Consider the following 24,858-nt stretch of genomic DNA (forward strand, 5'->3'; position numbering starts at 1 on the left):
CTCTGTCTCCCCCTGCAGGCAGGTGCTGGTGGTGCTTTCTCAGCTGGAGGGAAACGCCGGCTTCTCCATCACCCATCGCCTGGCTCACCGCAAGGCCGCCCAGGCCTCCCTGGGGGACTGGACCCCCACCAAGGCCACCCACAGCCCCCAGCTCACCCCAGACATTGACGGCCTGCACCGGCCCAGGCCGCTATGACCACCGCCCTCCTTATCCCACACACAGACTCTAATCTAATGAACTGTCAGACCACTGGAAAATCAGGCAAGGGTACGCAAGATGTGTGTGGAGCCCTAAAACGTAGAGGAAGATGTGTTTTGTGTGTCTGTTTGGATGCACACATGAATGTAGAGCATAAATGAGCAGCGTTTGCTCCCCTTCAAATGCTCCATAAATGCGGAAGTTTTCATCCGGCCCACAAGCGCCCTGTCCCTTGCCTCGTGGATGTGCCATGTCAGGATGAAATGAGGGAAGCGAGCCACGTGAAGTGACCTGGACACAAAACGATAATTCACCCAGGCACCTGAGAAGATCCAGATCGTAATACTTTAAACTCTGGATGTTTCTGGTAGCTGGTAGTAAGCGCTGTATGTGAAACAGATGTCAGCCCTCAGTTTCATATGCTCGGAGACAACCCTGCTTTCAGTGAGCTTCAAAAAAAAGGCAGGGTGGAGTGCTGAAACTACTGAGCCATGCACCGGCCCACAGCCTACGAGCCGATCAGACACTTCCCCTACTCTCTATGTCGTCCACAAAGACAGCTAACAAAACAGAACACTTCTGGGGGAGTTTATCGCACCCATCCTCAGTACGGTACTTTATGAGCCAAACCCAACTCATTTTACTCATAGTAATACATGTTTGTTCTTTTTTTTTGACAACATATACTTGTCCATATAAGTCTTACTTGTTTTATACACAACTCATATTGCCGTCTCGTCCATATTTGTGTTTTTGAGGTTGCAGAATAAGCCATCATCCATACAGTACTGTCTGTCCCTGCTCGACGTCATCACCCCACAGTGCTGTCTAGCACGCTCTCTAGCTCAGGACCAAACCTATGATTTATACAGCAAGTTGAATTCAAGTGAAACCTCAAGCTGATGTTGTGGCGGGTGTACGGAGGCCAGACAGCTGGTACAGCATCTTTCTCTGTTTTCTCTGTGTGTTCCTGGTGTAAGAGGTGCCACATTTTCCTGCCCTGTGGAGAGTAGTGTTGTGGTTGGAAGGTTTTATCTGGTGAAAAACTGAGACATAAATCCCACTTTAAAGCTTAGATAGACTAACATGCAATTTTTACTTTTTCCCTGCAGAGAAACAACCAGCGAGCTCCTTTCTCGTATGTGCTTTGGTTCGTTCTCACTCAGTCTCAGTTTGGGGTGTAAATGCTGGAGGCGAGGCATTACATGAGCAACTTTATAGTTGACCCCTCAGGCACACTGGCTTTTTCTGTCCACTTCAAAAGTCAGTTTACACACAAATTAATACTTGGGGAGCAACTCCCACTTGTAGATGCTACATCTCGCTGTGTCTTGGTTCGTAACGCCCCACAATTTGTGTCTATCTTTTTTGGTACTGAAGATCAATTAGTATCTGTTTCTCACACTTGTATCTGGATTTACATGTTGGGGAGTACTAGTGGCTGTTTGCCATAGGGGAGCTCTTAAGAGGAGCCGCTGAGTTTACTTTGGGAGGTCAGGGACCACTTTTGTTTACTTGGGTGTAGCGTGAGTGTTTGGGCCGTCCTCCCAGAAGAATACACTGACAGCATGTTAGCAGCAACACGAGTCCTCGGGAAACAACAAATTACCGTTTTGTCAGACTCCGTGCACACATAACAGGAGACAGAGGAGACCCCTGAGACATGCTGTGACACAGAAAATAGTTTAGTTCTGTTCCAGTTTCATCTGCGCTGTTTCACAGGATGGTTCGGATATAGCTGTTTCATGTAGGGCCTTGTTTGGGGCCCCACCCACCTGTTCTTTCCCATTTCTCCAGTGTCAAAGCCATTACTCCTGATTCACTGAGGATCTTTCAGTCCTCTCCATGGCAACATAGATGTTTCATCAGAGAGAGAGGGGAAAGATTAATGCGGTACTACGGTGACAGAACGGAGTGGGAGACTTCTCTCAAGTAAAAGTTGACGTCTTATTAATATGTAGTGAAACGGGGGGAAAACACTTGAAAACTGATCAGAAAAATCCTTGCAGCATTCACACAATTAGCGATCGTTTAGTAGAACAAAAGCAACGTTTTTGTGTCAAGTTCATTGTTGAAACAGTAATCCACTCACAGCGTTGTCCCTTCTATTGTCAGCATACTGCAGTCTTCTACACAACCAGCGGCGGTAGGCTGTACTTCATGACATCTGCAGGACATTTTTTTAAAGCTTCTACAGCAATGTAATGTTTCTTGAATGAAACCTGAAGCGACTGTAAATATGTTTTCCCAAAGAAGCATCCTGTGTAATGACCACTTTGCGACGTGTGTCTGCCCTGTGTGAGTGTGTGCGTGGTCACAGCCGAGGAGCTGTGAATTCAGTGTCTAATTTATTTGTGTAAGTGATTTGCAGGCCTATTTTCTAATGAATACTGTTGAATACTGAGCTGATGAATGACAGATAAAGGAATGTGATCATTTGCGGCTTTACTTTGAGCCCAGAGGGAACTAGCTTGACCAGAAATGAACCTGCACTGAAACACCTGCAAAGACAAAGGCACCTCAAAATTTAGCATCACTGCTGGATCACTTTACATTTACATGAGATTCTTTTTTGTTGTTGTTGTTGTTGTTTTATACTATGTGCTTTTTTTTGTTGTTGTTGTCATAATCGTCATTTTTGGCTCTTGCTGGTGTCCTATGAACCCACTGCTCTTCTGTTAAGTCCTGTTGGTGGCTCTTCTGTGCATTAGGGGCGCCCCCTGCTGCTGAATAGACAACAGCCAGAGAAGAAGTGGTCATTGACAGACAAGCCAACGTAAACGCCTTTTTCTCCTCTCCTGTGTCCAGTTCCCTCCTTGTAAATTGTACAGACTGCAAAGTTAAGACACACGAAATATTTAAAAAACAAAAAAAAGAAATTTAAAAAAAAATTCAACTGACCCTTTTAAACTTGTAAAAAAAAATAAAAAATGAAAGTATGATAGTAGAAACAAACAAAAAAAGTAACCTAATGCTGAAAAAAATTAACTCTGACGAATGTGATATATATTTTATGGATCTTTTTTGGGGGGGTGTGAGTATATGTGTACAAACATGTATGTTTAATTTTCAATCTCAGGTTCCAATGGACCAAATAAATTTTTTTAAATTAAACATTAGAGTTGGTCATTATTAAAAACAGGTTTAATTTTCATTCTTTAAAGAACAACAAAGAGGTTTTTGTGACTCAGTAATGACCTGACAAGCACCCAGAAGCAGCAACTTTCAGCGAAGAGTTTAAATGTTCTTTCCTCTTGCAGCTGCAAATATTTTGGAGGAAAAACACATACTTATGAAAGGATCATATATTTACATATCAAGTTTGTTTTGCACAGATACATATGCTTGTTTACTGCATTTTTATTGATTCCACAGATTTGCTTTCTGATGTGTTTGTTATCACTGATTCCTCTTGGCTCTTCATTTCCTGGCCTGTGATGTGCCTCCTCTCATCTCGGGACTCCCACTTCCTCGCTGAGTGCGTGTTTGCAGAAAATCTTTCAGAGCGTTTCTCTGATATGTACACACACTGCTCAGCCACAACATTAAAACCACTGACGGGAGAACTGAATGACGCTGATCGTCTTGTTTTGATACGATGATCTGCTGGGAAACCTTCGATCCTGGCATCCATGCTGATGAGACATTGAGTTGCAGACCGAGCAACACCTCTTTGGCAACAGCTCGTGCGCGGCCTCATTCAGCAGAACACGACACCCTGCCGTCCTGAGAAATCGTCCAGGAACTGCTCGAGGAACACAACAAAGAGCTCAAGGCATTGACCCGAGCTCGAAACTCTCCAGAGCCCAATCCATAGAGACAAAACAAGCCTGATCCATGGAGGCCCTACACAGTGACCCAAAGGAACCGCTGCCGACATTCTATTGCTAAACACCACAGGACATCCCCAGAGTTCTGTTATGGCAGCATGAGGGAGGCCTTTTAAGCAGGTGCTTTCAATGTTTTGTCTGCAGATCTCTGGACCTCCCTTTCTCCCCCAAGTTGCTAATTCAGGTTCACTTCTCTCCAAAACCTCCATCTACTTCCCCTTGCCACTCCAACCCCTCCCTTCTTTTTCTAAAAATGTCCCTCCCTCCTCCTTTCTTTGGCTCTTACCTTCCTCCAAGGCAAACCCCTCCTCCCTAACCCATCCTGCTCCCACTCCCACTCAGCAGCCTCCCCCCTGCTAACCTCAGACGACAGGAGCACTGCATACTCCCCATTCCACCCTTCTCTCTGCTGGGGTAACTTTCCCAGACTCCAGCAAGAGACACGAGGGAGGCTCCATCAGGTGTGGGACACCCAGCATAAGGAGCTGTCAATCATTTTCTTACTTTTTATCCACCACCAAAATCCAAGACAACTCGTCTAGATGGCAACCTCCTCATCTGGAACCACAGGTACGACTACTAAAACATCTCTCTGTGATGTACTCCAGGCATCTTCTGCTTAGTTGTGCATTGCAAGGCGGGGTGAAAATGTGATAATGCAGGGACTAGCTACTCAGAGGAAGGGCTCAGGATCTTAAAAAACCCAACCGTGGTCAGATATGTGTGAAGAGAAAAGTGAAAACCTGCCCTCTCATGGGAAATCTGTTCATTTTCCAACCCTGTGCTTCCCTGGTGCTCTGTAGATATGAAATAACTAATTAGATATAAGCCTTTTAATTTAGTCTGCAGACATGATAAGACTAAATTACTCCCTAGCATCACTGTATAAAATTGAAAAGATACAGAGTTCCTCAAAGTGGAAGAAAACTTTTTTTTTTTTTTTTAATGTAACGGTGAAACGAGGAGCGTTGTGAGTATAGAGCGAAACATTTACTGTGCTGTTCTTTAGAGTAGAGTTGGAATGTTGTCAAGGTCAGGAGACATTCAGTTATACTATAAAGAAAGGTAGATATGTTCGATTATGATGAAGGGGTGTGAGAGTTACAGGCACTTACATCACTTTAGTCCGCAACTTAGGCATCCAATAAAATCTAGAAAGGCTAAAGGAGGCATGTGCGCCGCAGGGACGTGCGGGCCACCACCAGATGATCACATTTCTATCTCCTCTTACTTATCCTCATGTGTGGCCAAGTGAATAAATCATGTGATGTGCTCAGAGTGGGTGGGTGGGCGGGTGGGTGGGGTGAGGTGGAGCACGGGTTGTGGGGACGGAGGATTTCCATCAAGGGCAGAGACACAATGACGCACCTCCAAGAACATGCCTAATGGAGCCTCGGCTTGTCTGAGATTTGCGTGGATCCTCTTGTCATGAGGGTTTCTGTCATCAAGGCCATCAGCCTGGAGTGTTTGTGTGGGAGAGAGGGCGTATTTTAAAGCAACAAAGACAGTCCAGCTCTTCAGTTTTCTATCTCGCGCTATTTCAGACATGTCGAGGAAAGATACCTTGGTCCGCCTTGAGATTAACACAATGTATAATAGGAAGGAATCTGCGCAGCTTCGGCTCGGTGAAAATCTCACATCCTATTCCTATTTGATGGCAGGGAGAAGCCTACTGTGTGTATTCGTGTCTGGCTGTGTGTTAAAGCGCAAACATCAGTTCTGAAATGGCTTTTGTGGGTCAAGCGTAGAATTTCAAAGCCCGAACGGAGTCATCTGAACATCTCCACAGTGTGTTGTTGGGTGCACAGTACAAAATAACTGAGGCTTAGAACCGTCTCTCCTTCCACAGTACCATTCCTGCTTCTTCTCATGTGTCAGTCTGATCTGATGGGGAGGGTTCTTATCCCTTCCCCTCCCGTCCCACTGACTCTGCTCTGTATCTGTCAGCAAGCACAGAGATTGCAAAACCAAAAGATTTGGTGTTTTTAGGAGCCAAAGTCGGGGACGATGTTGATGGGGCTGTTTTGAATCAGGTACCGGTGAAATAATGAAACACAATCCAGGTGCAGTTTGAGTGACAGATCCGTGGATTTAATGGCTTATCAGCAGTGTCGGGCTCGTTATTCAAAAAAAAAAAAAAAGTAATGCGGTGGCTCCGGCTGTCAGCATCTTGGCAGTGCTTGACTTCTCTTAACTCCCACCTAATCCAAAAATGAGCAAAGAGAAGGGAGTGTGAGTGAAGCTGAGGCAGGCCATGGACTGTCCTGTCACAGCACCCACCTGTCACTCAGAGCAGCGCTTCTCAGCCAAAATATGCACAACTTAAGGGCTTAATGCAATGGAAACGAGTGAGTGATGTAAAAATTCATCCCTCAGACATATGTCACAAGAGGGGAAATTAGCTACAGAGACCAAAGCTGCTTGTGTACCAGGCTGTAAACATGTTTATTTTCTGCTGTAAAGTTGGACACTTTAACACGGTGGTCTATGGGGACTGACTAGCTTTTACAGTCGGCCTCGAGTGGCCATTGGAGGAAATGCAGTTTCTGCCACTTCTGCACCAGAGGCTGCCACTTGTGTATTACGCATTACTCGTTAGGCTTTTCGCAAGTAAGGCATTACTGCTACATTACATACTCATTAACTCGCTGTACAAAATTTTTTTTTTTACGATGCTTCCTACATTCTTTTAGTGTTATGATGCAACATTGGCTGGAATGTCATTTCACCGAATTTCCAGTTAACAATTTAAAGCTAAGCCTTATATACACTCACATATCAGCTGCCATAATAAGGATGATATACTCAAGAATTTTCTGTTATGCTCTTTGATAAAGTATGACCACAAATAAAACTACCAAGTCGGTGAAAACCAACCTGAAGTTGCAGAAATTTGTTAAGTCAACAAGGCTCAGTTGCATGTCAGGGTTGCAGTGGCAGTAAGCTTTGATAACAATAACATCAGTAACTGTAGCTGATTAGTAACTGTAATGTGATTACTGGATTTAAGGACAGTAATTTGTCTGATTAGCGCATTACAGACAAATGTAATGCAATGACAGTGATGTATTACCCCTGGCACTGCTAATAGACACAACACATTGTGAAGCAGTTTATCATACTTCCTTACAAGATCTTGTTACTCTTGACAGTAATCGAAGTGTAAATTATTTTATATTTTGTTGCCATGATCATGAGGTGAAGTGTAGAAACACAATAACAATACAATACGGAGCAGTCAGTGAGGAATATCACATTACTGTGATTCAAACAAAACAAAAAAATCCGGTTTAGATTTTGTTGTTTCTGTTTTTAACTCCGACCACATCCAGCATCACTGTTGGGTCTGATCAAAAGTGTACTTTCTGGAAGTAACACTTAAATTACTGCAGCAAGGTGAGAATCTAAACCACAGGAATCAACAATAAGAAGATTTATGGGAGCGTTAAGCAGAGCCCGACGAACGTATCGGCTGGCAGACACTCTCGGCTGATATTGGGCTGATTTATTAGAATGGGCGTATATGTCAATACACAAAAACAGAAACTTTCTTTTACAGAACATAATAGAGGGAAAAAAACATACTTTGGGTAATTTAGTGTCATCACATAGTTTGGCAGAGGCACTATTTACAACAGTCTCAGCACCGTCCGCAGCACATGTAGCAGAGCAGGTGTCACCGCTGAGCAGACAGTGGTGCGGAGTCAACATTTGTCCTTAACTAGTTTGTGAAATACATTTGAGGAAAGTTAATAAACAATTACCTCATTATTTCCTTTCTCAGTATAGTGCTTTATACATATATACAATATCAGCCAATACCTTGATATCAGAATTTCTTACTCACTAGAATCAATATTGAGGCCAAAATCCAGTATCATTCAGGTTCTATCAATCTACATTCAGTGACACTGTAGGTGTTTGATATAAAATTAAGGGTACATATTATTTAAAGCTTTATTCTTTTCCTAGCGGAGCAAAACGGTCTCAACATGGCATCCGAGACCCCAGCACTGCCACAGCCCTGTAGTCCCAGGACTGACAGCGTCTTTTCTGACCAGTCTGGCTTCTACTCTCTGGACTCCAACGTACCTGGACTCTCTAAGGTGATTCTCAACCAGCTCAACATGAAGGACTATGGAGACTACAGGTAAATAATCCTCATATCACCCGAGAGCCACCATTGTTGAAACTGGTGCTGTTTTGTGTTACTTTTTTTTTTGACTGAGACCAGGTGATATTCTACACCAGGGGTGCCCAATCCTGGTCCTCGAGAGCCCCTATCCAGCATGTTTTAGATGTTTCCCTCTTCCAACACACCTGATTCACGTGATCAGGATTGTTATCAGGCTTCTGCAGAGCTTGATGATGAGCTGATCATTTGAATCAGGTGTGTTGGAAGAGGGAAACATCTAAAACATGCTGGATAGGGGCTCTCGAGGACCAGGATTGGGCACCCCTGTTCTATACGGTATCATTTTTTACACTTTCACACACTTGCTCTTTATAACTTGATTTCATCTATACTTTCAAAACTTCCTTTCTGTGTTACTTCAGTGTCTTAACTTCCACCAAGAACATGAGTCTTACTTGGCAAATGATGAGTGTCTGATTCTTATAAGGGCTGCTGTTGAGGGAAAGGCTAAAGGATTCCGCAACTACAAGGAGATGTTCCAGAAGATGGAGGAAACCTTTAAGTTCTGCACCGGCTGCAACAAACTCCCAGAACATCTCACCGAGGGACAGACCCTGAAGCGCTGTGTGAAGTGAGTGCAAAGTGAAGAGGGGGATGCTGGAGAACGACTGCAGAGATCACGAGTCTGTTCGTGATTTACAACATTCAGCATTCGGAATGATTAACGCTAATCATTGTTGACAACGGGAATATTTTAGGGAACTGAAACCTGCACCACTGTCTGCTCAGCTCTCTCATCACACAAGCAGGATGTTGTTTTGATACTGTTGTCCAATAGCTGTCATGTGTGAAGAATTACCAGTTGTCGTTTTATCAGCAGCCGAATGATAAGCCACCGAAAGAGCGGACAGTGCTACAGCGGTGGACAATGGCCAATGGCAAATATAACTAAATCCCCAGACTGTGATTCATCTCGCTGCAACTCTGCAGCTTATTAAGAGCAGCTTAATGCAGTTCATAATGTCACAGCATCACAGGGTATATTTCAAGCAGTGCATTGAGAATAAGTGGTGGAATAGAAGCTGCTGCATTTCATTGTTTTGGTGCCTCGTTTTTCTTCTGGCTGTCTCCTCCTCTGTTGCTCTCTTTCTGTCTCTGATTCACTCGTGTACACCGTCTTGCATGTGCAGTCCCTTGAAATTCTCAGCTGCCACTGCTTCCCTCAATAAACTTACCAGTAGCAGCAGGCTTTTAGGCAGACAAAAAAAAAAAAGCAAAAATGCTGACAAGTAAAACCCTCAAGACCCTGACATCAGAATTACCACCAACAATCCAACACTGCTGACTTTCTAGCACCTTCCTACTTCTTATTCTGCTTCACATTCTTCTATATTTTAAAGAGGAGGTATCACTGCAGGAGTTGCTGCAGCTTCCAAGGTCTGTTCTCTCACCTTGTTTTGACTCACTTTGTCCACTTATAAGCTTCTTTTGGAGGATTACTGCGCGCAAAGTGCACCATGACCGAACACGGTGGCTGATGAATGATTTTATGTAAATCAGGATGCCTCTAAGGCTGCAAATGATTGCAAGGTAAAGTAATATTAGTCTCCCAGTGCACCAACTGCTGCTGGCTGTCAGACCTCTAATCCAACGCATTACCTCATCACCTGAACTGTGCGACATCCATACAAAGAGGTCACATAAACAGTAATAAATTCCAGCATCTACCTACTGCGACTATTTTTACCTGCAGTTGTCTAAAGCGGAACTTCATCTTCAGTGTTATAAACGAAAAGGTCAAAGGACTGGTTCCTCAATAATGTAATTTGCTATTTATTCCCAAGCACATATACATCATTGTAGCAGATGGCCTAATAATAAAAGAGTCATCTTGATATATTTTACTGCCCCTCCATGGGCCTGAGTTCATTTGGTAACTTCATAGCAGCGCTTTATTTAGCATCAAATATCTGAAAAGTGAGGAAAACATTTTAAGCACTTTCCTCCACTGCGTGCTTCTCCGGTACACTGTCACATTTCGTCCCTCAATTCGTCCTACAGCCGAGCAAGACTTGGAGTCTACAGCCGTGCAAGGAGCTGTGTGAGTCGACAGGAGTAGGCTTTGAGCTAAATCAAAGTACTTGTAGGAAAGTCTCGCCACTCAGTATCCGTCTTGGTAATGCCTCTGGGTAGTTATTCCTCATCTAAATGAATGGAGAGAGAGCCATAACTGCAGTTTGAATGAGACATAAAAACTGCATGGATAGAATCACCAGTAAAATCTGACAAATACCGCTTTAAAAAACAGTGGATTTGTCCCAGAATAAGCTTTAAACAGCATTATTCCCCTACAGATTATACTTCTGCAATGTATTCACACAGTTTCAGTGGACTTTGGAGAAACCAGACTGTGTGACAGGATGTTGGAAAACTAATTAGTTTATAGGCTATTCTATGGCTTGACTATGTTGGCAGTCATTTTGTGTATAATTAAAAATGGGCTCGTTTAACAAATGCTAGCTGTGTAAAGTACAGACAGCATGTATACGGTAGGATTTTTAAAGTCTTGTTAGAAAATATTTTACAAAACTGCCAACACAGACCAACCTACATATTAAGTTTTTGCCCGACATTATTAGTTTTTGTTGCACCAGTGCTCCATATTCTACAAACTGGATGGTAAAAAATTTAAATGTCCATACATTTGTAAAGAAATGCTGGCTTTAAATTGAACACTAAGAGTTAACGTCCTTAAATTATACAGAATTAAAGATGTGTGGAAGAATGGGACACTCACAATCCATTTTGGATTCTTCAAGTGGCCGGTTTCTCTCCTTTGTTTTTGGCTAAATGCTCAGGTTAGCATGATCTTGCTAATTAGCAGATAATTTTAAAAAAAATTATTTTTTTTAAACCAGATTCAACATCTTAGCTTCCCAGCAATGATTTGCTAACTGATCCTGACAGAGATGACATTAGTTTACCAGGTATTTGGTCATGAACCAAAGTATTGTGCAAACTTTCATTTTTACTTGTTGGTAATAGATGAAAGGTCAAAGTCATATGGCCTCTTGGAATTTTGAATATTAATAATTACATGCAGGACAATCCCTTGTTATTAAGATATTTCAGTCCTGAACAAAGCGGTGGACTGACTGACCACCCATGAGCCATGCCAATAGCTAGCATATGGCTAAGAATTCCGAAAACCACAATAGCTTGGGGATGTAAAGTAGAACACATACAGCATTTTCAGTTAAAGTTGTGCTTTTTGTTTACCATTTTTAGTTTTCATCCTTTTCTGTTTGCTCTTTTTCCATTTTCACTGTGTTACTGTTTCTTTCCAACAGGTGTTTGAATGTGTACTACTGCACAAAGGACTGTCAGAAAAAGGACTGGCCTCAGCACAAAAAGGTCTGCAAGACATTGCGACTGGTGGCTATTGACAGACTAGTGGAGTGGCTGATGTTCACGGGTGAGAAAAGAAAAAGCAGTGTCGACCAAATTAAAATTTGCCTGAATAGCTGTTGGAGTTAACAAAACAGAGAAATCACAGTAATGAAATGGCATATTTTAAAGCTTAGCTGCAGAAATGAAATGCCTGAGAGACAAAAAGAGAAAGTCACAGTGTAACATTGGTGCATTTTTTAAATTTTAATTAAAGTTCTTCAGCTTTTGAAACTCTCACTTTTGAAAGACCCTGTGAACTTGCCAGACAGAATGAACTCTAATCCGTATCCTCAAATTTGTGTCTCATAAATCCATTGTAAATGTTCTCCCACCCCAACAGGAGACCTCCCATTCCCCACAGAGGTGTGGTGCAAGTCAGCTGCTGAGGTGAAGAACTGGGATGACTGGCTGCCCATGCAGGTGGACCTCACACCACGTCTGGATGCCATCTTGTCTGGCACAAACATGGCAACCCTTTGGAGGAGCGCCAGCAGACCGAGGCCAGATGATGCTGACCTGCGACAGTCCTTATGGCGAATTCAGAGCGAGTTCCTCTCACGAGTCCTCACAGTTGGGATGGCTGTGCAACGCTTTGGTCTGGACCCGTATGCAAAACCACTCACCATCCACATAGCAGGGGCGTCCCACAATGAGACCATGGGAGCAAGACTGACTGACTACGATGAGCTGAACCGCATGTTCCCTGGAAACCAGGGTATAGAGATAGTGATGGTGGGACCAGAGGTGGTAGACGGCCCCATCAACAGACCCCCTCTTCAAGCTTTTGGCCCCAAGCAGAGGGTTTACATCAGTGCCCAAAAGGCCCTCTACCATGAGTTCTGGGAGCAGCTGGTGGAGAAAGATGAAGCAGCCAAACCAGATCTGGTGGTTGGATTCCATCCTGGTATGTCTTCAAAACTACCTGCCAGACATGAGCAAACAGGATATAAAGGGCGTCTGAGACGCAACTGTAGCAGTGCAAAAAATCTTGAGAGAGGTCTGAACTCAAAATGCTTTTAAATCAAGCAGTAAAGACTATAATGATCACTGCAGCTATGAATAGAAACAGCTTAGCTTAAGTGGTCAGCTGTCTTGGAGAAGCAGTGACTTGTCTTCCTTTATGTTCATCTGACAATTACCTCTTTCAGAGAACAGAGAAAGTAGGAGACACGTAACTCACTAGATCTGGCCTATTCATTAGCGCCGGGCTTTTATTGGGGATTTGGGTGATTAATGGGAGCAGCTGGGAAAGAGTTTGGCTTGCGATCACTGGACTCAGCATAATGTCAGTAAGCTGCCCTCATAAAGTGGAGGCTCAGCCCCCCACCACCCACCACCCACCCCCAGGTAGTCACAAAATCACAGATTTGAGTCAGTCTGAGGACCAGCACTGTTCTGAACGAATGAAGCCTCCTTTGCAGGATTAGTTAATACTTTATTGACTATCATAGAAAGGGCAACTGCAAATAGCCTGTTAGAGTGAAGGTCTTGACACCTACCTGTCCACTCTCACTGAGATCCACCTCATTAAAGTGGCAATATAACCCTACACCCCCTAAGCTCTTGCACTGAATCTATTCTTTGACCCTTTAACCCGCAAATCAGCAGCAAAGCCCCGACCCGAATGTACCCACAACCCCTGGCTCAGTTATCACTGCAGGCTCCACTGGAGCTAAATATACAGGAATCAGTCATCCTACGAGTAAACTGCCTGAGAGCCTGGCTGCATTTCATACTGCAAAGCTGGCAGAGCACTGCATTATGACACTATTTAAGCGATAGGAGAGCAGGCAGCATGACGAAAGGAATAAAAAAGAAGGTGTTTGTGTGTGTGTGTGTGTGTGTGTGTGTGTGTGTGTGTGTGTGTGTGTGTGTGTGTGTGTGTGTGTGTGTGTGTGTGTGAAAGTCACAAGAGAGAAAGGGAATTAGGGAGGGGGGAAAGGCTACCAGACAAAACAGATTTACAAGGGAAACAGGGAGACATTGACCTTTGAGAGTAGGAGAGAAGAGGTGATGCCAACTGTCGGCTTTCACAAAGGAGATTGATGTGGGCTACGTAATGTCATCCACGGAGAGATAGAGCCCCAAAACAGGTGCTTCATGAATGCAAACACAGCATCCAGCTTGCTTTTTTTTTGATATCTGTGGAATAAACTGCTTTTACACATGTAGCTCTGAAACAGATTTTTTTTCGGATCAGGAGGCGAAATAAGTCGACTGTATTATCAGCTTTATCCACCATATGGCCCAAATTCACACGGGTGCCAGGCAATTATTGCAGTCATTAACAGTCAGACTATAGCTTCTCTTTGTCACCTTATCTCCTGAAGGTCTAAACCTCTAACCACTTACTCCCTGTTAAATGTTTTATCACGATGAGAAGTGTAACCTCTGGGATGTTCGTATCATAGCATGCATTATTCAAATCAGAATCCCCTTTTTTTTTTCTCCTGCAGTTTGACTTGTGCCAGGCGGTGGATAACATGATACCATCTGTGTGCCAGTATCACAGGACTCACAATTCGCTGCCTCTGTGGCGTGCTCTTAGTCCCCCATCTCCAAACACACACACACATAGAAAGTATACACACCAGTAAGTGCTGCAGTACAACTGAAGCTTTAACAAATGCACATGTCTCACATTCATACTTTTCCTTTAATGTTTGGGAGATTCTGTTTGTTGCTCGCCTGTTTTTTTGTTTCACTCAAGGACACTTAAGCTGGATGGATTTACTGTATTTGCTGCCATGGTGGCTTGAACCTCAGTAATCTGGTTGAAGGGCAAACTTTTCACCATATCCTGCTGCTCAAAAAAAAAACAAAAACATACTAGTGATATAAACCAGAGTCAGGGGAGAGTGACATCTGTCAGTTAATATGCTGCAGGATTATGTACCCAACCCCTCGTAAATATAGCCGGACTGCTGCAGTGCATCGACTGTGTGACTGAGCGACAATGTCACAAACATCCAGCTGGTGCAGTGTGAGTTTTAAGCCTGAGCAAGCTTTCGCAAGTCCAGCTGAAGTTTTGTAAATGAGGTCCGCTTGTTTTGCAGCAAGACTCCCTTTCGTCATATTGACTGATAATTAGGCATGCCTGGAAGCAGATGTATTCTAGCTAACAAGAGAACGACATGGCCAGCTGGAGACTAATCAAGTGTAATCTGTTCGATCTTCAACCCGCTGGGGGAGAAAACGAAAAAAAAGCGGCCGGACTTTCTCCTCTGTCAGTCTTGTACAGACTGGAATGGTGATAAACAGCTCAAGAGATTTTTAGTGTCAGCGTCTCTCAGCTGACTCATTTTTAGGGTGGAGCATTTAGCTGCTAAAGAGCCACATACTTTCCTCCTGGGATGTGGGAGGGGAGCGGAGAGCAAAACAGAAGGAGGGGGAATGCTGGAGTTTATCAGGTGGCCAGCATGCTGCTCCTATTTCAAGATTTTTCAGTTTTACAACTGCATCGCAGTTATGACGATACTGCACATAGGACATAACCTCTCAAAATATTTGGGTAACTACAAAATATGGCAACAGGTAGTCAAGCAAGAGCAAAACTGCATTTTTTTTGTAGGCCCGCCATAAATCACATCACACAGTGGCAGGATTTACACTGTTTAGGAAGTCGGATACCACGTTTGAGCCTACTGTCCTATGAAAGATTAACCTTAACTTAATTATCTAACGCTAACCTAATAATAATTGTTCACAGTCATCGTTCAGCATCACTCATTTCCTGGATAATGTAGGTGTCATGAGCAAGTGTTTGCGAAGAAGTTTGGAAGATAAGCATAAAAGGTGTTAATGTGTCACTGTTGTGTTTACACTGTGTCTTCAATTCAAGTTTTCAGTGGTTTAAAATCAAGTTTTTTACCTTGTTAACGTATGTGGATGGTGTCTTTTATGTGCTGGAAGAAGCATCATGAGAGAAATAAGCAGGCAAGCCAATAGTGGAATACTTCCATCTTGAAACTACTGCGTATCGATGACGTTCTCAAAAACATGGGTTCTGACTTCTTGGATTTTATATGTAACAAACCTACAGAACCAATCCTGTCAGCTTACAGGCTGGCACTTATCAGTTTTCTTCTTTAGAATAAGTTTCAGGTTTGAATTACTCCGATGCTTCAGCTTGTCATTGTGCAGCGTAAAATAGTTTTACAGTGTTTGAGCAGAGTTGTCGGTGAGCTGGTGTACTTGAGATGCAGCCAACAGGAAGAGGAGGGTGGAGAAAGAGGTTGAGACTTCAGAGATCCACACATTCATCAAAGCCAATAAAACGCATGGAGGGATTATTTTTAACTTTTAAATATGTAGCTTAAAAACACAGGGGGTTAAATTGAAAACCAGAGAGGAACCTTAACAGTTGTAATTCTAATATATATTATACGTAAGGTGGTGGTCTGGTTGGTGTTTTCTCACCACACAGTTACAGAAAAGGAATGCTTTCTTCGGTCATGTCTGCTTAAGAGCCTTATATATGCACATTAAAGACTTTTTTTTAATTGTGGTTTTAACCCAGGATTCCACGCTACCCAGGGCCTGGTGGAAGGCTGGCTGCCCACCCTTCTGCTGCTCAGAGACTACAACATCCCGTCCTTCTTCACCATGTACAGGTTAGCCGCTTTACTTTGTCTCTAATAACTTGTTTCACATTTTATAGCACAGATAATAATATCTCTCGCCCTCTGAGCGATAGTGAATATTTGAAAGTCTTTGTGCCGGAGGGCCTCATTAAGGCAATGTCTATACCATCTGCTCGCTCCTCCAGAAAGAAATGTCAGAACTGATGAATATAGAACAACACACTGCACCCACTTTCCGGCCTGTTCACCCACGTATAGTATTTGGTCTCCCGGCTCCTCACCTGGCTGACCTCATCACGGCAGTCCTTTGTCTCGGCATAGTTGTCCGAGACCCAGATCGCACTCTCTTCACACTCCTTCCCTCAGTTAGTACAAAGGCCGAGTCGAAGAAAAGATTAGTTTCTTCAACTGCAGGCGCTCTCAACAAACGCCCGCTGTAGAGCGTAACTTGATGAAATAGCATGATGCTGCCGTCTTTCTCTTCCGTTGATGCTGCTCCTCCACAATTTTCTTGTAGGCGTCTGTGAAGAGGTGTTTAGTCTCTCATGAGCGTCTCGGGAGGATAATACGAGTTAAAATTGATTCCTTCATCATCTCTTTGTCATCCTGCAGTGAGATGGAGCTCAAGTACTCGATGCAGATCCTGCAGGAGCTGGAGATGCACATCAGGGACAGTGGACCCAATCCGTTCACCTCGCAGAAACCGGAGCAGGTCCAGGCCTGTCCCAACAAACCTCCGGTCTACTGCAGCTCTCACTACGTCTGTTTCCAGGGGCTGCTGCCTGAAGACAACTTTGGGGGTCTAGATGCAGACAGTTAACATCGAGGAAACTCTGAGCTTGCTTTGGCTTTGGGGAGCAGCTTACAGCAAGAGATGGACACAAGTCAGCTGTGCTGCAACACACATATCAACACTGCTTTAGTCATTCAGGGCAGAGGATGTTTGTCATGGTGGAAAATGCACGTTCCCTGCTTTAAACATGTACTAAACAGCACCCTTTGAGCTCTGACTTTATTAATTAATGAGGCAGATTACAGAAATCCCTCAAAGCCCATTTTATAGCATGATGGCAGCAGCAGGGCACAAAGGTTTCTGCTGTGCTCCTGCCCCGAGGTGACATGGATGTTGGATTTAAAGGGTCATTGTACATAATGAGACCAAAATTGGTTCAGTCATCACTTGATGGCTTCCTGTGATTTGTTCTGCGGCTCGACCAATTCCCAAAGCTCTCAGCAGCTGCATGAAATCAGATTCCATGCATACTAATGTAACGCACCATCTAAAATGAAGCTTAAATTAATTATAGAGGGCCGCAGAGCCTGCAGTTCACTTAAGCCTTTTGTTGTTGGTGTCGCTTTTTTTTTATCGTGTAATTTTGCTTCAAGTTTGTGGCTGTTTGCTGGACTTTCAATGGAGAGTCTGTGGTTCTGAAGTATTTGGAGTATTTAAAAGTCAGATTTCTCGTTAGTGTTTTTATGGTGGCCCTTTTAACATTAGTGACTGTGTTCATACACGTTAATAAGAAATAAAAAAATCCTGAAGCATTCTGACCTTGTAATAAATAGACCACAAAGTACATTTTAAAGACCCTAAATGACTACGATGTGTTGTCTCTTTGAGCATTAGCCTGGATTTGGCTGGGCTTGAGGTGGAAGGACTTGCTTAACATGTGTTTATTAGACGCAACACAAGGCTGAACCCAGAATAGGTTCCCATGTCCTCAGTGAAAGTCTCCACGAGCAAACTGCAGCTGTTTGAGTTTCACTTGGGGGTGGATTACATAGCAGTAGTAAAAAAAAAATGGCATAAGGCCACAGTGGCAAAAACTACCAGGAGATAAGTGATTATCAGCCTGATACAATCAAACTAAATCAGACTTCATGTATCACTGCAGCCCTATTGTACCATTATGAACATTATTACAACACAAGTGGTGGACAAATGGCAGGATTCTGCCTTAAAAAAATGCCAATTCATGACTAGAAAACCACTCACAGACCCACTTTCTGCAAATGATTCAAGTAGTTGTTTGTGTGCCCTCATTCTCTGCTGATGCATTAATCAAAATGAGGAATGGTTTGGTATTTATATAATTTACCAGGGATGCACATATATTCCACCTAATTGCAGGAAACATCGGGTCACTTCTGTCGTGGCATTAACATGTTATTTTATTAATATTAAACCATGATGACTCGCTGGCAGATGCAGACATTAAATAAAATGCTGCTGAAATGTACACAATAAGAAAACTACTTTATATTTACAACACGCTATAGTTGTTTTTATGTAACGTTTTCAGACATGATTATTAACTTAATTGACTTTCATTCTCCAGCCTTTATAATGGCCGATATCATTGTGTATCTCGACCAGCATTCATCAACAAAGCACCTCAAAAATCAATTCTAAGAACGTGTAAAGCAACTTGAATATTAAATCCAATCTCATCACAGCGATCTCCCAAAATGCATTGAAGTCACTTGATCTCTAAATTACCTCACTACTGTATCCACCCGTCACATCTCATTAACCTAAACGCAATGTGTCGGAATTTGAAGTGTATATTTGAGAATCCTTTTTAAAAGGGTGAAAATAATTAATAATGCTCACCAGTGACACTGATACCACAGTGTGAAAAATACCATCCTATCTCTGTCTGCGTGAGATTTTATACGTTTATATCGATACGTCTGGTGGAGCAGTGTGACACTGACCTCTTGTGGATGAAAGTCAGAGAAGCACACAGGAAGTAGAGGAAGGTTCAGGGGGGGCGTTGAGTATCCATGTCTTGTTGAGTCAGCATTAAAATAATTTAATTGATATCATTTCCTTTAAGTTAGAAAGAAATTCTTGGTTGGATATTTATGTGTAATAATTGATGGATTTCTTGCCAGGCTCACATTCAGCAGGGTCAAAGGGTAAAGATGACCCTCGACAGGTTATGGTTGCTTCATAAAATCAGAACAAGTCTAAACAGACGAGGGGCTTGAATTTGGACATTTTCCATCATTTCTGCCCCTGTCCCCTGTATTTCCAACTGGCTGGCCTCCGTCTTGCCCTAAAACCCGCCAGCATGCTTTGATTTTTACTCAGTTTCCCACAGGAGTGGAGCTCCTGTGAAGTCAAGAACGGTCTGGATTTGTCAGACTTTTCTAGAAGCCAAAGCACAGGTGCTATATCTGGCTCTGCAGCCCCCCAACAGGCCGCTCACATATCAAACCAGAGCAGAGGAAGCAGCTGAGCAGCCTGAGTCACGCTCATTCACACCACTCACAATGGCAGAAACTGAGAGGTAAGTGCAATAAGTTTTCCCGTTTAATCGGTAGTTCGTGTCGCTCCTGAGCACGTTCCTAAACGTTCACATCCTGCCACCTTAAAAAAAAAAACGACAGGCCTGTAGTGCGACGTGAGCAGAAGCTGAGCCACCATGTGCTCGTCTACGGTGACAGCGTGACATTTGAGTGGCATTCTGAGACGCTCGCATGTTCAACGGCTTCTCGTCATGGGTTCATATGCTGCATTCGGTTTCAGGCACCAATACGCTTCAAGTAATGCAACATGTAAAGTGAACTTAAAGCTGCATTCCCTTCACTCCACTCCCTCACACACCAACAAATGCAGTCTAAGAATAGGAGTGTATACGGCCTAGCGGTCCACACATTTTGTGACAACACCGTGAAACAACAGAAAGAAACAGAGTCAGGTCATCTCATCTTTCTAGTGCTTTTAATGTAAATATGTGAATTAATTAAACTTGAAATGTCTTCTTTTGTATTTTCAGACCACTTTAGCAGTTAAAAACATGAGCTCACCTCAGACATCTGGACTTAAAATAATAAGTTGATTGAATGAATAAAAAGCTGAGAGTTGATTCAACTCAATAAATTAAGTTGATAACAAACATAATTAGCATGGAAACACATTTCCCAGGATGCACTGTTAAATAATTAAAACTCCCTAGAAAATTTTGTTTGAACACAAATGACTGTGTGTCTTCGTTAAAAGAAACTATGGTTTTCAGAATACTCGAAATAAATAATTGTCCATATGATAGATTCATAGATAGATCATAGATTCTCGTTGGACTGACTCTGGTCAAAAATGGCTTCAATACCTGAGACTGTATGTTTTCAATGTCACATGACAAAGAAACTCTTTAAATTTTGAAAATATGAAATCCCTGACTCTGGCCAGCTGATTCAACTTAATGTCTTAAATTTATTGAACTTGTTTTTCTCAAGGTTATTTAAAGCTTATTTTACACTTTCACAATTCAGAAGATGACCTTGAGCCAATTAACGTGCTGAAATGCAGTTGATTCATGTTTTTAAGGCAACAAAGAAACTCTTAGAAACATTTCTAAGCTGAGTGAACATAAAATGATGTACAGTGAAGCAGGATCTTTATAACTGTTAATAACGATTTATTTAAGTCACTAACCAACACCTGCCTGTTTCCAATAATAATAATAATTAATAAACAACATAAGAATTTTAAAACTGTCAGATAGAATTTAAGAAGTGACTTTCTTATTTCCTCTTTCCAGAGCTGTTCCGGAGACCGAGGCTAAACCTCTGGCCTTCCGCTCCCAGAAAGAGATGTTCGAGAAGATGGAGGAATCTTATAAAGTTTGTGCTCACTGTGAGAAGTGGCCGAACCAGCTTTCAAACCCACAGAGCCTTAAGCGTTGTGCCAGGTACAAAAAAAAAAGAAAGAAAAAATTTCAAAAGCCAGCCTGTGCTGCCAAGATACTCCTACATCAAAGTTAGGAATTTACAGACAACTCCTTTGTCCTGTCGTTGCCCAGATGTCTAAATGTTTACTACTGCTGTAAAAACTGTCAGAAGGACGACTGGCCCAAACACAAGAAGTTCTGCTCAAAGCTGCGTCAGGCTGCCGTTGACAGAGTGGTGGAGTGGCTGGTGTTCAAAGGTAAAAATGTGTATGAAAGGCACAAACTGATGGAAAACAGGTTCATTCTTCTTCTTCCTGGAAAGAAATAAGGAAGATTTTAATCCTGTTGTAGTAGTAATTTGCAAAACTAAAGAACTGAGCATCTTTTCTCCCCTCCTATCAGGTGACCTCCCGTTTCCTACAGAGAAATGGTCAAAGCCCCAGTCCGAGGTGAAGGGTTGGGACGACTGGCTGGCCATGCAGGGAGACCTCACAGCTCGCCTCGATCCCATCCTGAACGGAGCAAACATGAAGGACCTGTGGAGCAACGCCGGCAGGTCTCGGCCCGACGACGACGACCTGAAGCAGTCGCTGTGGAGGGTTTGCAGCGAGTTCTTCTCCAGGCCGCTGACGATAGCCTGGGCGATGAGGTTGTTTGGTCTCAACCCTTATTCCAAACCTGTCACCGTTCACCTGGTGGGAGCGGGACACGCTGAGACGCTGGCAGCCAGACTGACCGACTACGACGAGCTGAGCAACATGTTCCCTGGACACCAGGGCATCGAGGTAGTGATGGTGGGGCCCGAGGTGCTGGCCGGGCCCGTAGTGAGGCCTCCTCTGAGAGCCTTCGGTCCCAAGCAGAGGGTCTTCGTCAGCGCCTACAAGGGCCTCTACCACCAGTTCTGGGAGGAGCTGGTGGAGAAAGACGAAGCAGCGAAGCCAGACCTGGTGGTCGGGTTCCATCCTGGTGAGAACATCTTTTACTAGTACTTGAAAATATGATAAAAAGTGGGAACTTTTACACATTTTTGTATTGTGAAACTATGACTGAGGATGTAATTCTTATTCATATATGTTGCATCCAGGGTTTGATGCCAGTCAAGGCCTGGATGAAGGCTGGCTTCCAACACTTCTGCTCCTCAGGGATTATGATATTCCTTCTCTTTTCACTGCTCTCAAGTGAGTGTTAAACAACAGCAGCCCCACACATTTTGGAAATTAGAAATACATCCTAAAAATAAAGTCTGATTGATAAAAAGACATTGGTATTTTGCCGCTACATTAAATTCACCAGAGGGAAGTATTGTACGTTTTACTGCACGTTTTTTGACGTCATTGGTTCTTCTCAATTTTCTAGATCAAGATTTTATGACAACAGGGATCACTGGTTTATAAAATATAACGTTCTGTAATGGATTAAACTACCCCAAAACATACTGTATAACAAAGCTGCTAACTAACTGTATTTTCAGTTGTTGATTGCAAATAATAGTGAAGATTATTTTCTTGAATAATGAATTAGGGGTTTGGTTTATAACATGTCAGAAAACAGTTTAAAAAAAAAAAAAGAAGTCAGTCTGTGTTCCCAAAACCCAAGATCATGTCCTTAAATGTCTAGTTTTGTCCACAACCCAAACATATTCAGCTTACTCTAGTAGAGGATGAAAGAACCAAAACACATTCACATTTAAGCAGCTGGAATATGAATATTTTGATTTTTTTTTCTTAAAAACATTATTGAAACGGATCAATAAATAGTTAGAATATGTGATTTATTTAATAGTTGCAGCTCTACTGTATAAAGCAGTTAAAATTGCCTCAATATAAAATAAACAGTGCCATTGCTGCTTTTTTACTATATGTTAGACAGGCGCACGACAGTATGCAAATACAGCAAATGTCTGATGAACGTGCTCTCTCCACACTCTACCGAGCCCACATTTTTATCCTCCCGCTGCTTTCTTATCGCTGTGGGTTAATGTCCGTCCCTAACGGCTGCTGATAATGGCTGCTTGTCGTCTCTGCAGCGAGACAGAGATGACCTACTCTCTGCAGATCCTGCTGGAGCTGGAGATGGACATGAAAGGAAGTGGAGAAAATCCCTTTGCATCACTGAAACCAGAAGTGGTGGGTTCGGGTCCCAACAAGCCTCCCGTCTACTGCAACTCCCACTACTTCTCCTTCCAGGGTCTGCTGGAGACTGTGGAGTTTGAGGAACCAGAGGAGGCCTGAAGGAGCTCAGCGATCACTGCAGAGTTTTATGACTTTTTTGTGAACTGTGAAGTTTTATAATCTATAATGTGATGATTTAATAAATGTCTTAAAATTGTTTGAAAGTGTTTGTGTATTTATCATTAAAAAGTGCTACTTGGTGACCACATTTCCCTTTATTATCTCAGATTCTCTGAGCTATTGTTCTGTTACCAGAGAGGCAATGCAACTTCACAGTCAAACATCTTCTGATAATTTAGGCTACAATCTTTTCTTTAAAAATTGATAAATGTATGGGAGAAGATCTGAACCTGCTGTGTGGAGTTTGCATGTTCTCTCTGTGCATGTGTGGGTTTTCTTCATGTGCAGTCCAAAGACACTTGGAGACAGTCGGTGATTTTAATTGGCTGTAGGGGTGAGCTTCTGCCTCAATCAGGCCCACGATGGACTGACGACATACTGGATGGACATTCTCATGTTATTTGATCTGGTAATGATTTGTTATTAACAGATTATTAACAACTTATGACAAAATAATCACTTATTTACTGCAGTGGTGGGTTTGATGTTGTTATGAACTTATTTGAAGATAGAATTAGAATTTTAGTCTAGAAGTTAGTTCTTGATTTCCATCATTTATTACATGTGCTGAAATAAATCCAAGTAAAAATACAGCCACATTCTACCTGCTGTTGTTCCAACATACAGCAAAATTCTGTAAAAATCTATTTAATATTTGTATTATTGTTATTGTTGTTGTTGTTTTTATTTGTAGTTAAAGCTAAAATGACCATTAACAGCAGGTTATTGTCAGTAGTTTCTGTCATGGCGGTCCAGACTTGACCTTTGACCTTTGGGATGTAGAATGTCATCACTTCATCATTTTATCCCATTAGACAGTGTGTGTGTGTGTGTGTGTGTGTGTGTGTGTGTGTGTGTGTGTGTGTGTGTGTGTGTGTGTGTGTGTGTGTGTGTGTGACATTTTGTCAAATCATTAGAGTATGAATTTATGAGGTTTAGCTAGAAGCTTGTTTTATGACGCCACAGTGACCTTTAACTAAAACCTAATCAGTTTATCCTTAAGTCCAAGTGAACATTTGTGCCAAATTTGAAGAAACTCCCTCCAGACATTGCAGGATGCAACGCCTTCACGACAACAGGACGGACACCTTAACTTTTGACCTTCTATCTAATCTAATCAGTTCATCTTTGAGTCCATGTAGATGTTTGTTCCAAATTTGAAGGAATTAATTCTGGGCGGGATATTGTGTTCATGAGGATGGGATGCACCGACACAAAAATGAGGTCACAAGTATGTCTTCATGGTTGGTATTCTGGCCTCCTGCGTGTGTCTGTAGCAACTGTGATGGCCCAATGTCAGCTGCTGCCACGGAGGCCGAGATTCCATTTACCTGTGGGTCCCTGAAGGCATCATAAAGTTCAGCCATCTCTCTCTTGCTCTCTCTCTTGTTCATTCTGACCCGGCTTCATTGGTGGTGACACTCTGTTACCTTTTTGCTTTGTTTCTGCTCCACAACATCTTACATCCCATCATGTTCACTCATTCACACCTATGCTACTGATACTACTGATAGTCACACGCCTTACTTATTATTATTTGTTACATGATTTGCTTTTGGTTATAATAAATGTCCTTATTTTGAGTTAAACCACCCACGAGCCTGGTTATGACACAACAAATCCTTGAACACTTACTGTGGGTGTGTTCAGTTTTCTGTAATTGAGTTTTCAAGCAGACTGAATGCAAGATG

The 24,858-nt window shown here is 42.7% G+C and overlaps 3 protein-coding genes across 5 annotated transcripts in view; all 3 read left to right on the top strand.

The window, feature by feature from the left end:
• The window catches only part of capn15 (calpain 15), a 48,986-nt gene extending 45,673 nt beyond the window's left edge, over positions 1–3,313 (top strand). For both annotated transcript variants that reach the window (XM_008301073.1, XM_008301072.1), the window contains exon 12: positions 19–3,313. In XM_008301073.1, coding sequence (XP_008299295.1) covers positions 19–196 — 178 coding nt within the window. In that variant the 3' untranslated portion in view covers positions 197–3,313. The remainder of the gene's footprint in view (positions 1–18) is intronic.
• A 1,062-nt stretch (positions 3,314–4,375) lies between these two features.
• Positions 4,376–17,785, top strand: LOC103371673 (putative protein MSS51 homolog, mitochondrial). 2 transcript variants are annotated; one of them, XM_008301074.1, is made up of 7 exons: positions 4,376–4,599; positions 8,002–8,179; positions 8,652–8,795; positions 11,515–11,639; positions 11,955–12,518; positions 16,134–16,227; positions 16,810–17,785. In XM_008301074.1, exons 1-7 carry the CDS (start codon positions 4,572–4,574, stop codon positions 17,015–17,017), a joined length of 1,341 nt encoding a protein of 446 aa, XP_008299296.1. In that variant the 5' UTR covers positions 4,376–4,571; the 3' UTR covers positions 17,018–17,785. The 2 variants fall into 2 exon arrangements, with proteins under 2 accessions (XP_008299296.1, XP_008299297.1); XM_008301075.1 differs by having other exon boundaries at positions 8,005–8,179.
• A 1,495-nt stretch (positions 17,786–19,280) lies between these two features.
• LOC103371674 (putative protein MSS51 homolog, mitochondrial) lies at positions 19,281–23,206 on the top strand. Its single transcript, XM_008301076.1, has 6 exons — positions 19,281–19,493; positions 20,748–20,897; positions 21,009–21,133; positions 21,279–21,842; positions 21,961–22,054; positions 22,903–23,206. Exons 1-6 carry the CDS (start codon positions 19,477–19,479, stop codon positions 23,105–23,107), a joined length of 1,155 nt encoding a protein of 384 aa, XP_008299298.1. The 5' UTR covers positions 19,281–19,476; the 3' UTR covers positions 23,108–23,206.
• Positions 23,207–24,858: the final 1,652 nt, after the last annotated feature.

Source organism: Stegastes partitus, unplaced genomic scaffold, assembly GCF_000690725.1.
Source record: "Stegastes partitus isolate 25-593 unplaced genomic scaffold, Stegastes_partitus-1.0.2 Scaffold1626, whole genome shotgun sequence".
Classification (NCBI taxonomy): domain Eukaryota; kingdom Metazoa; phylum Chordata; class Actinopteri; family Pomacentridae; genus Stegastes; species Stegastes partitus.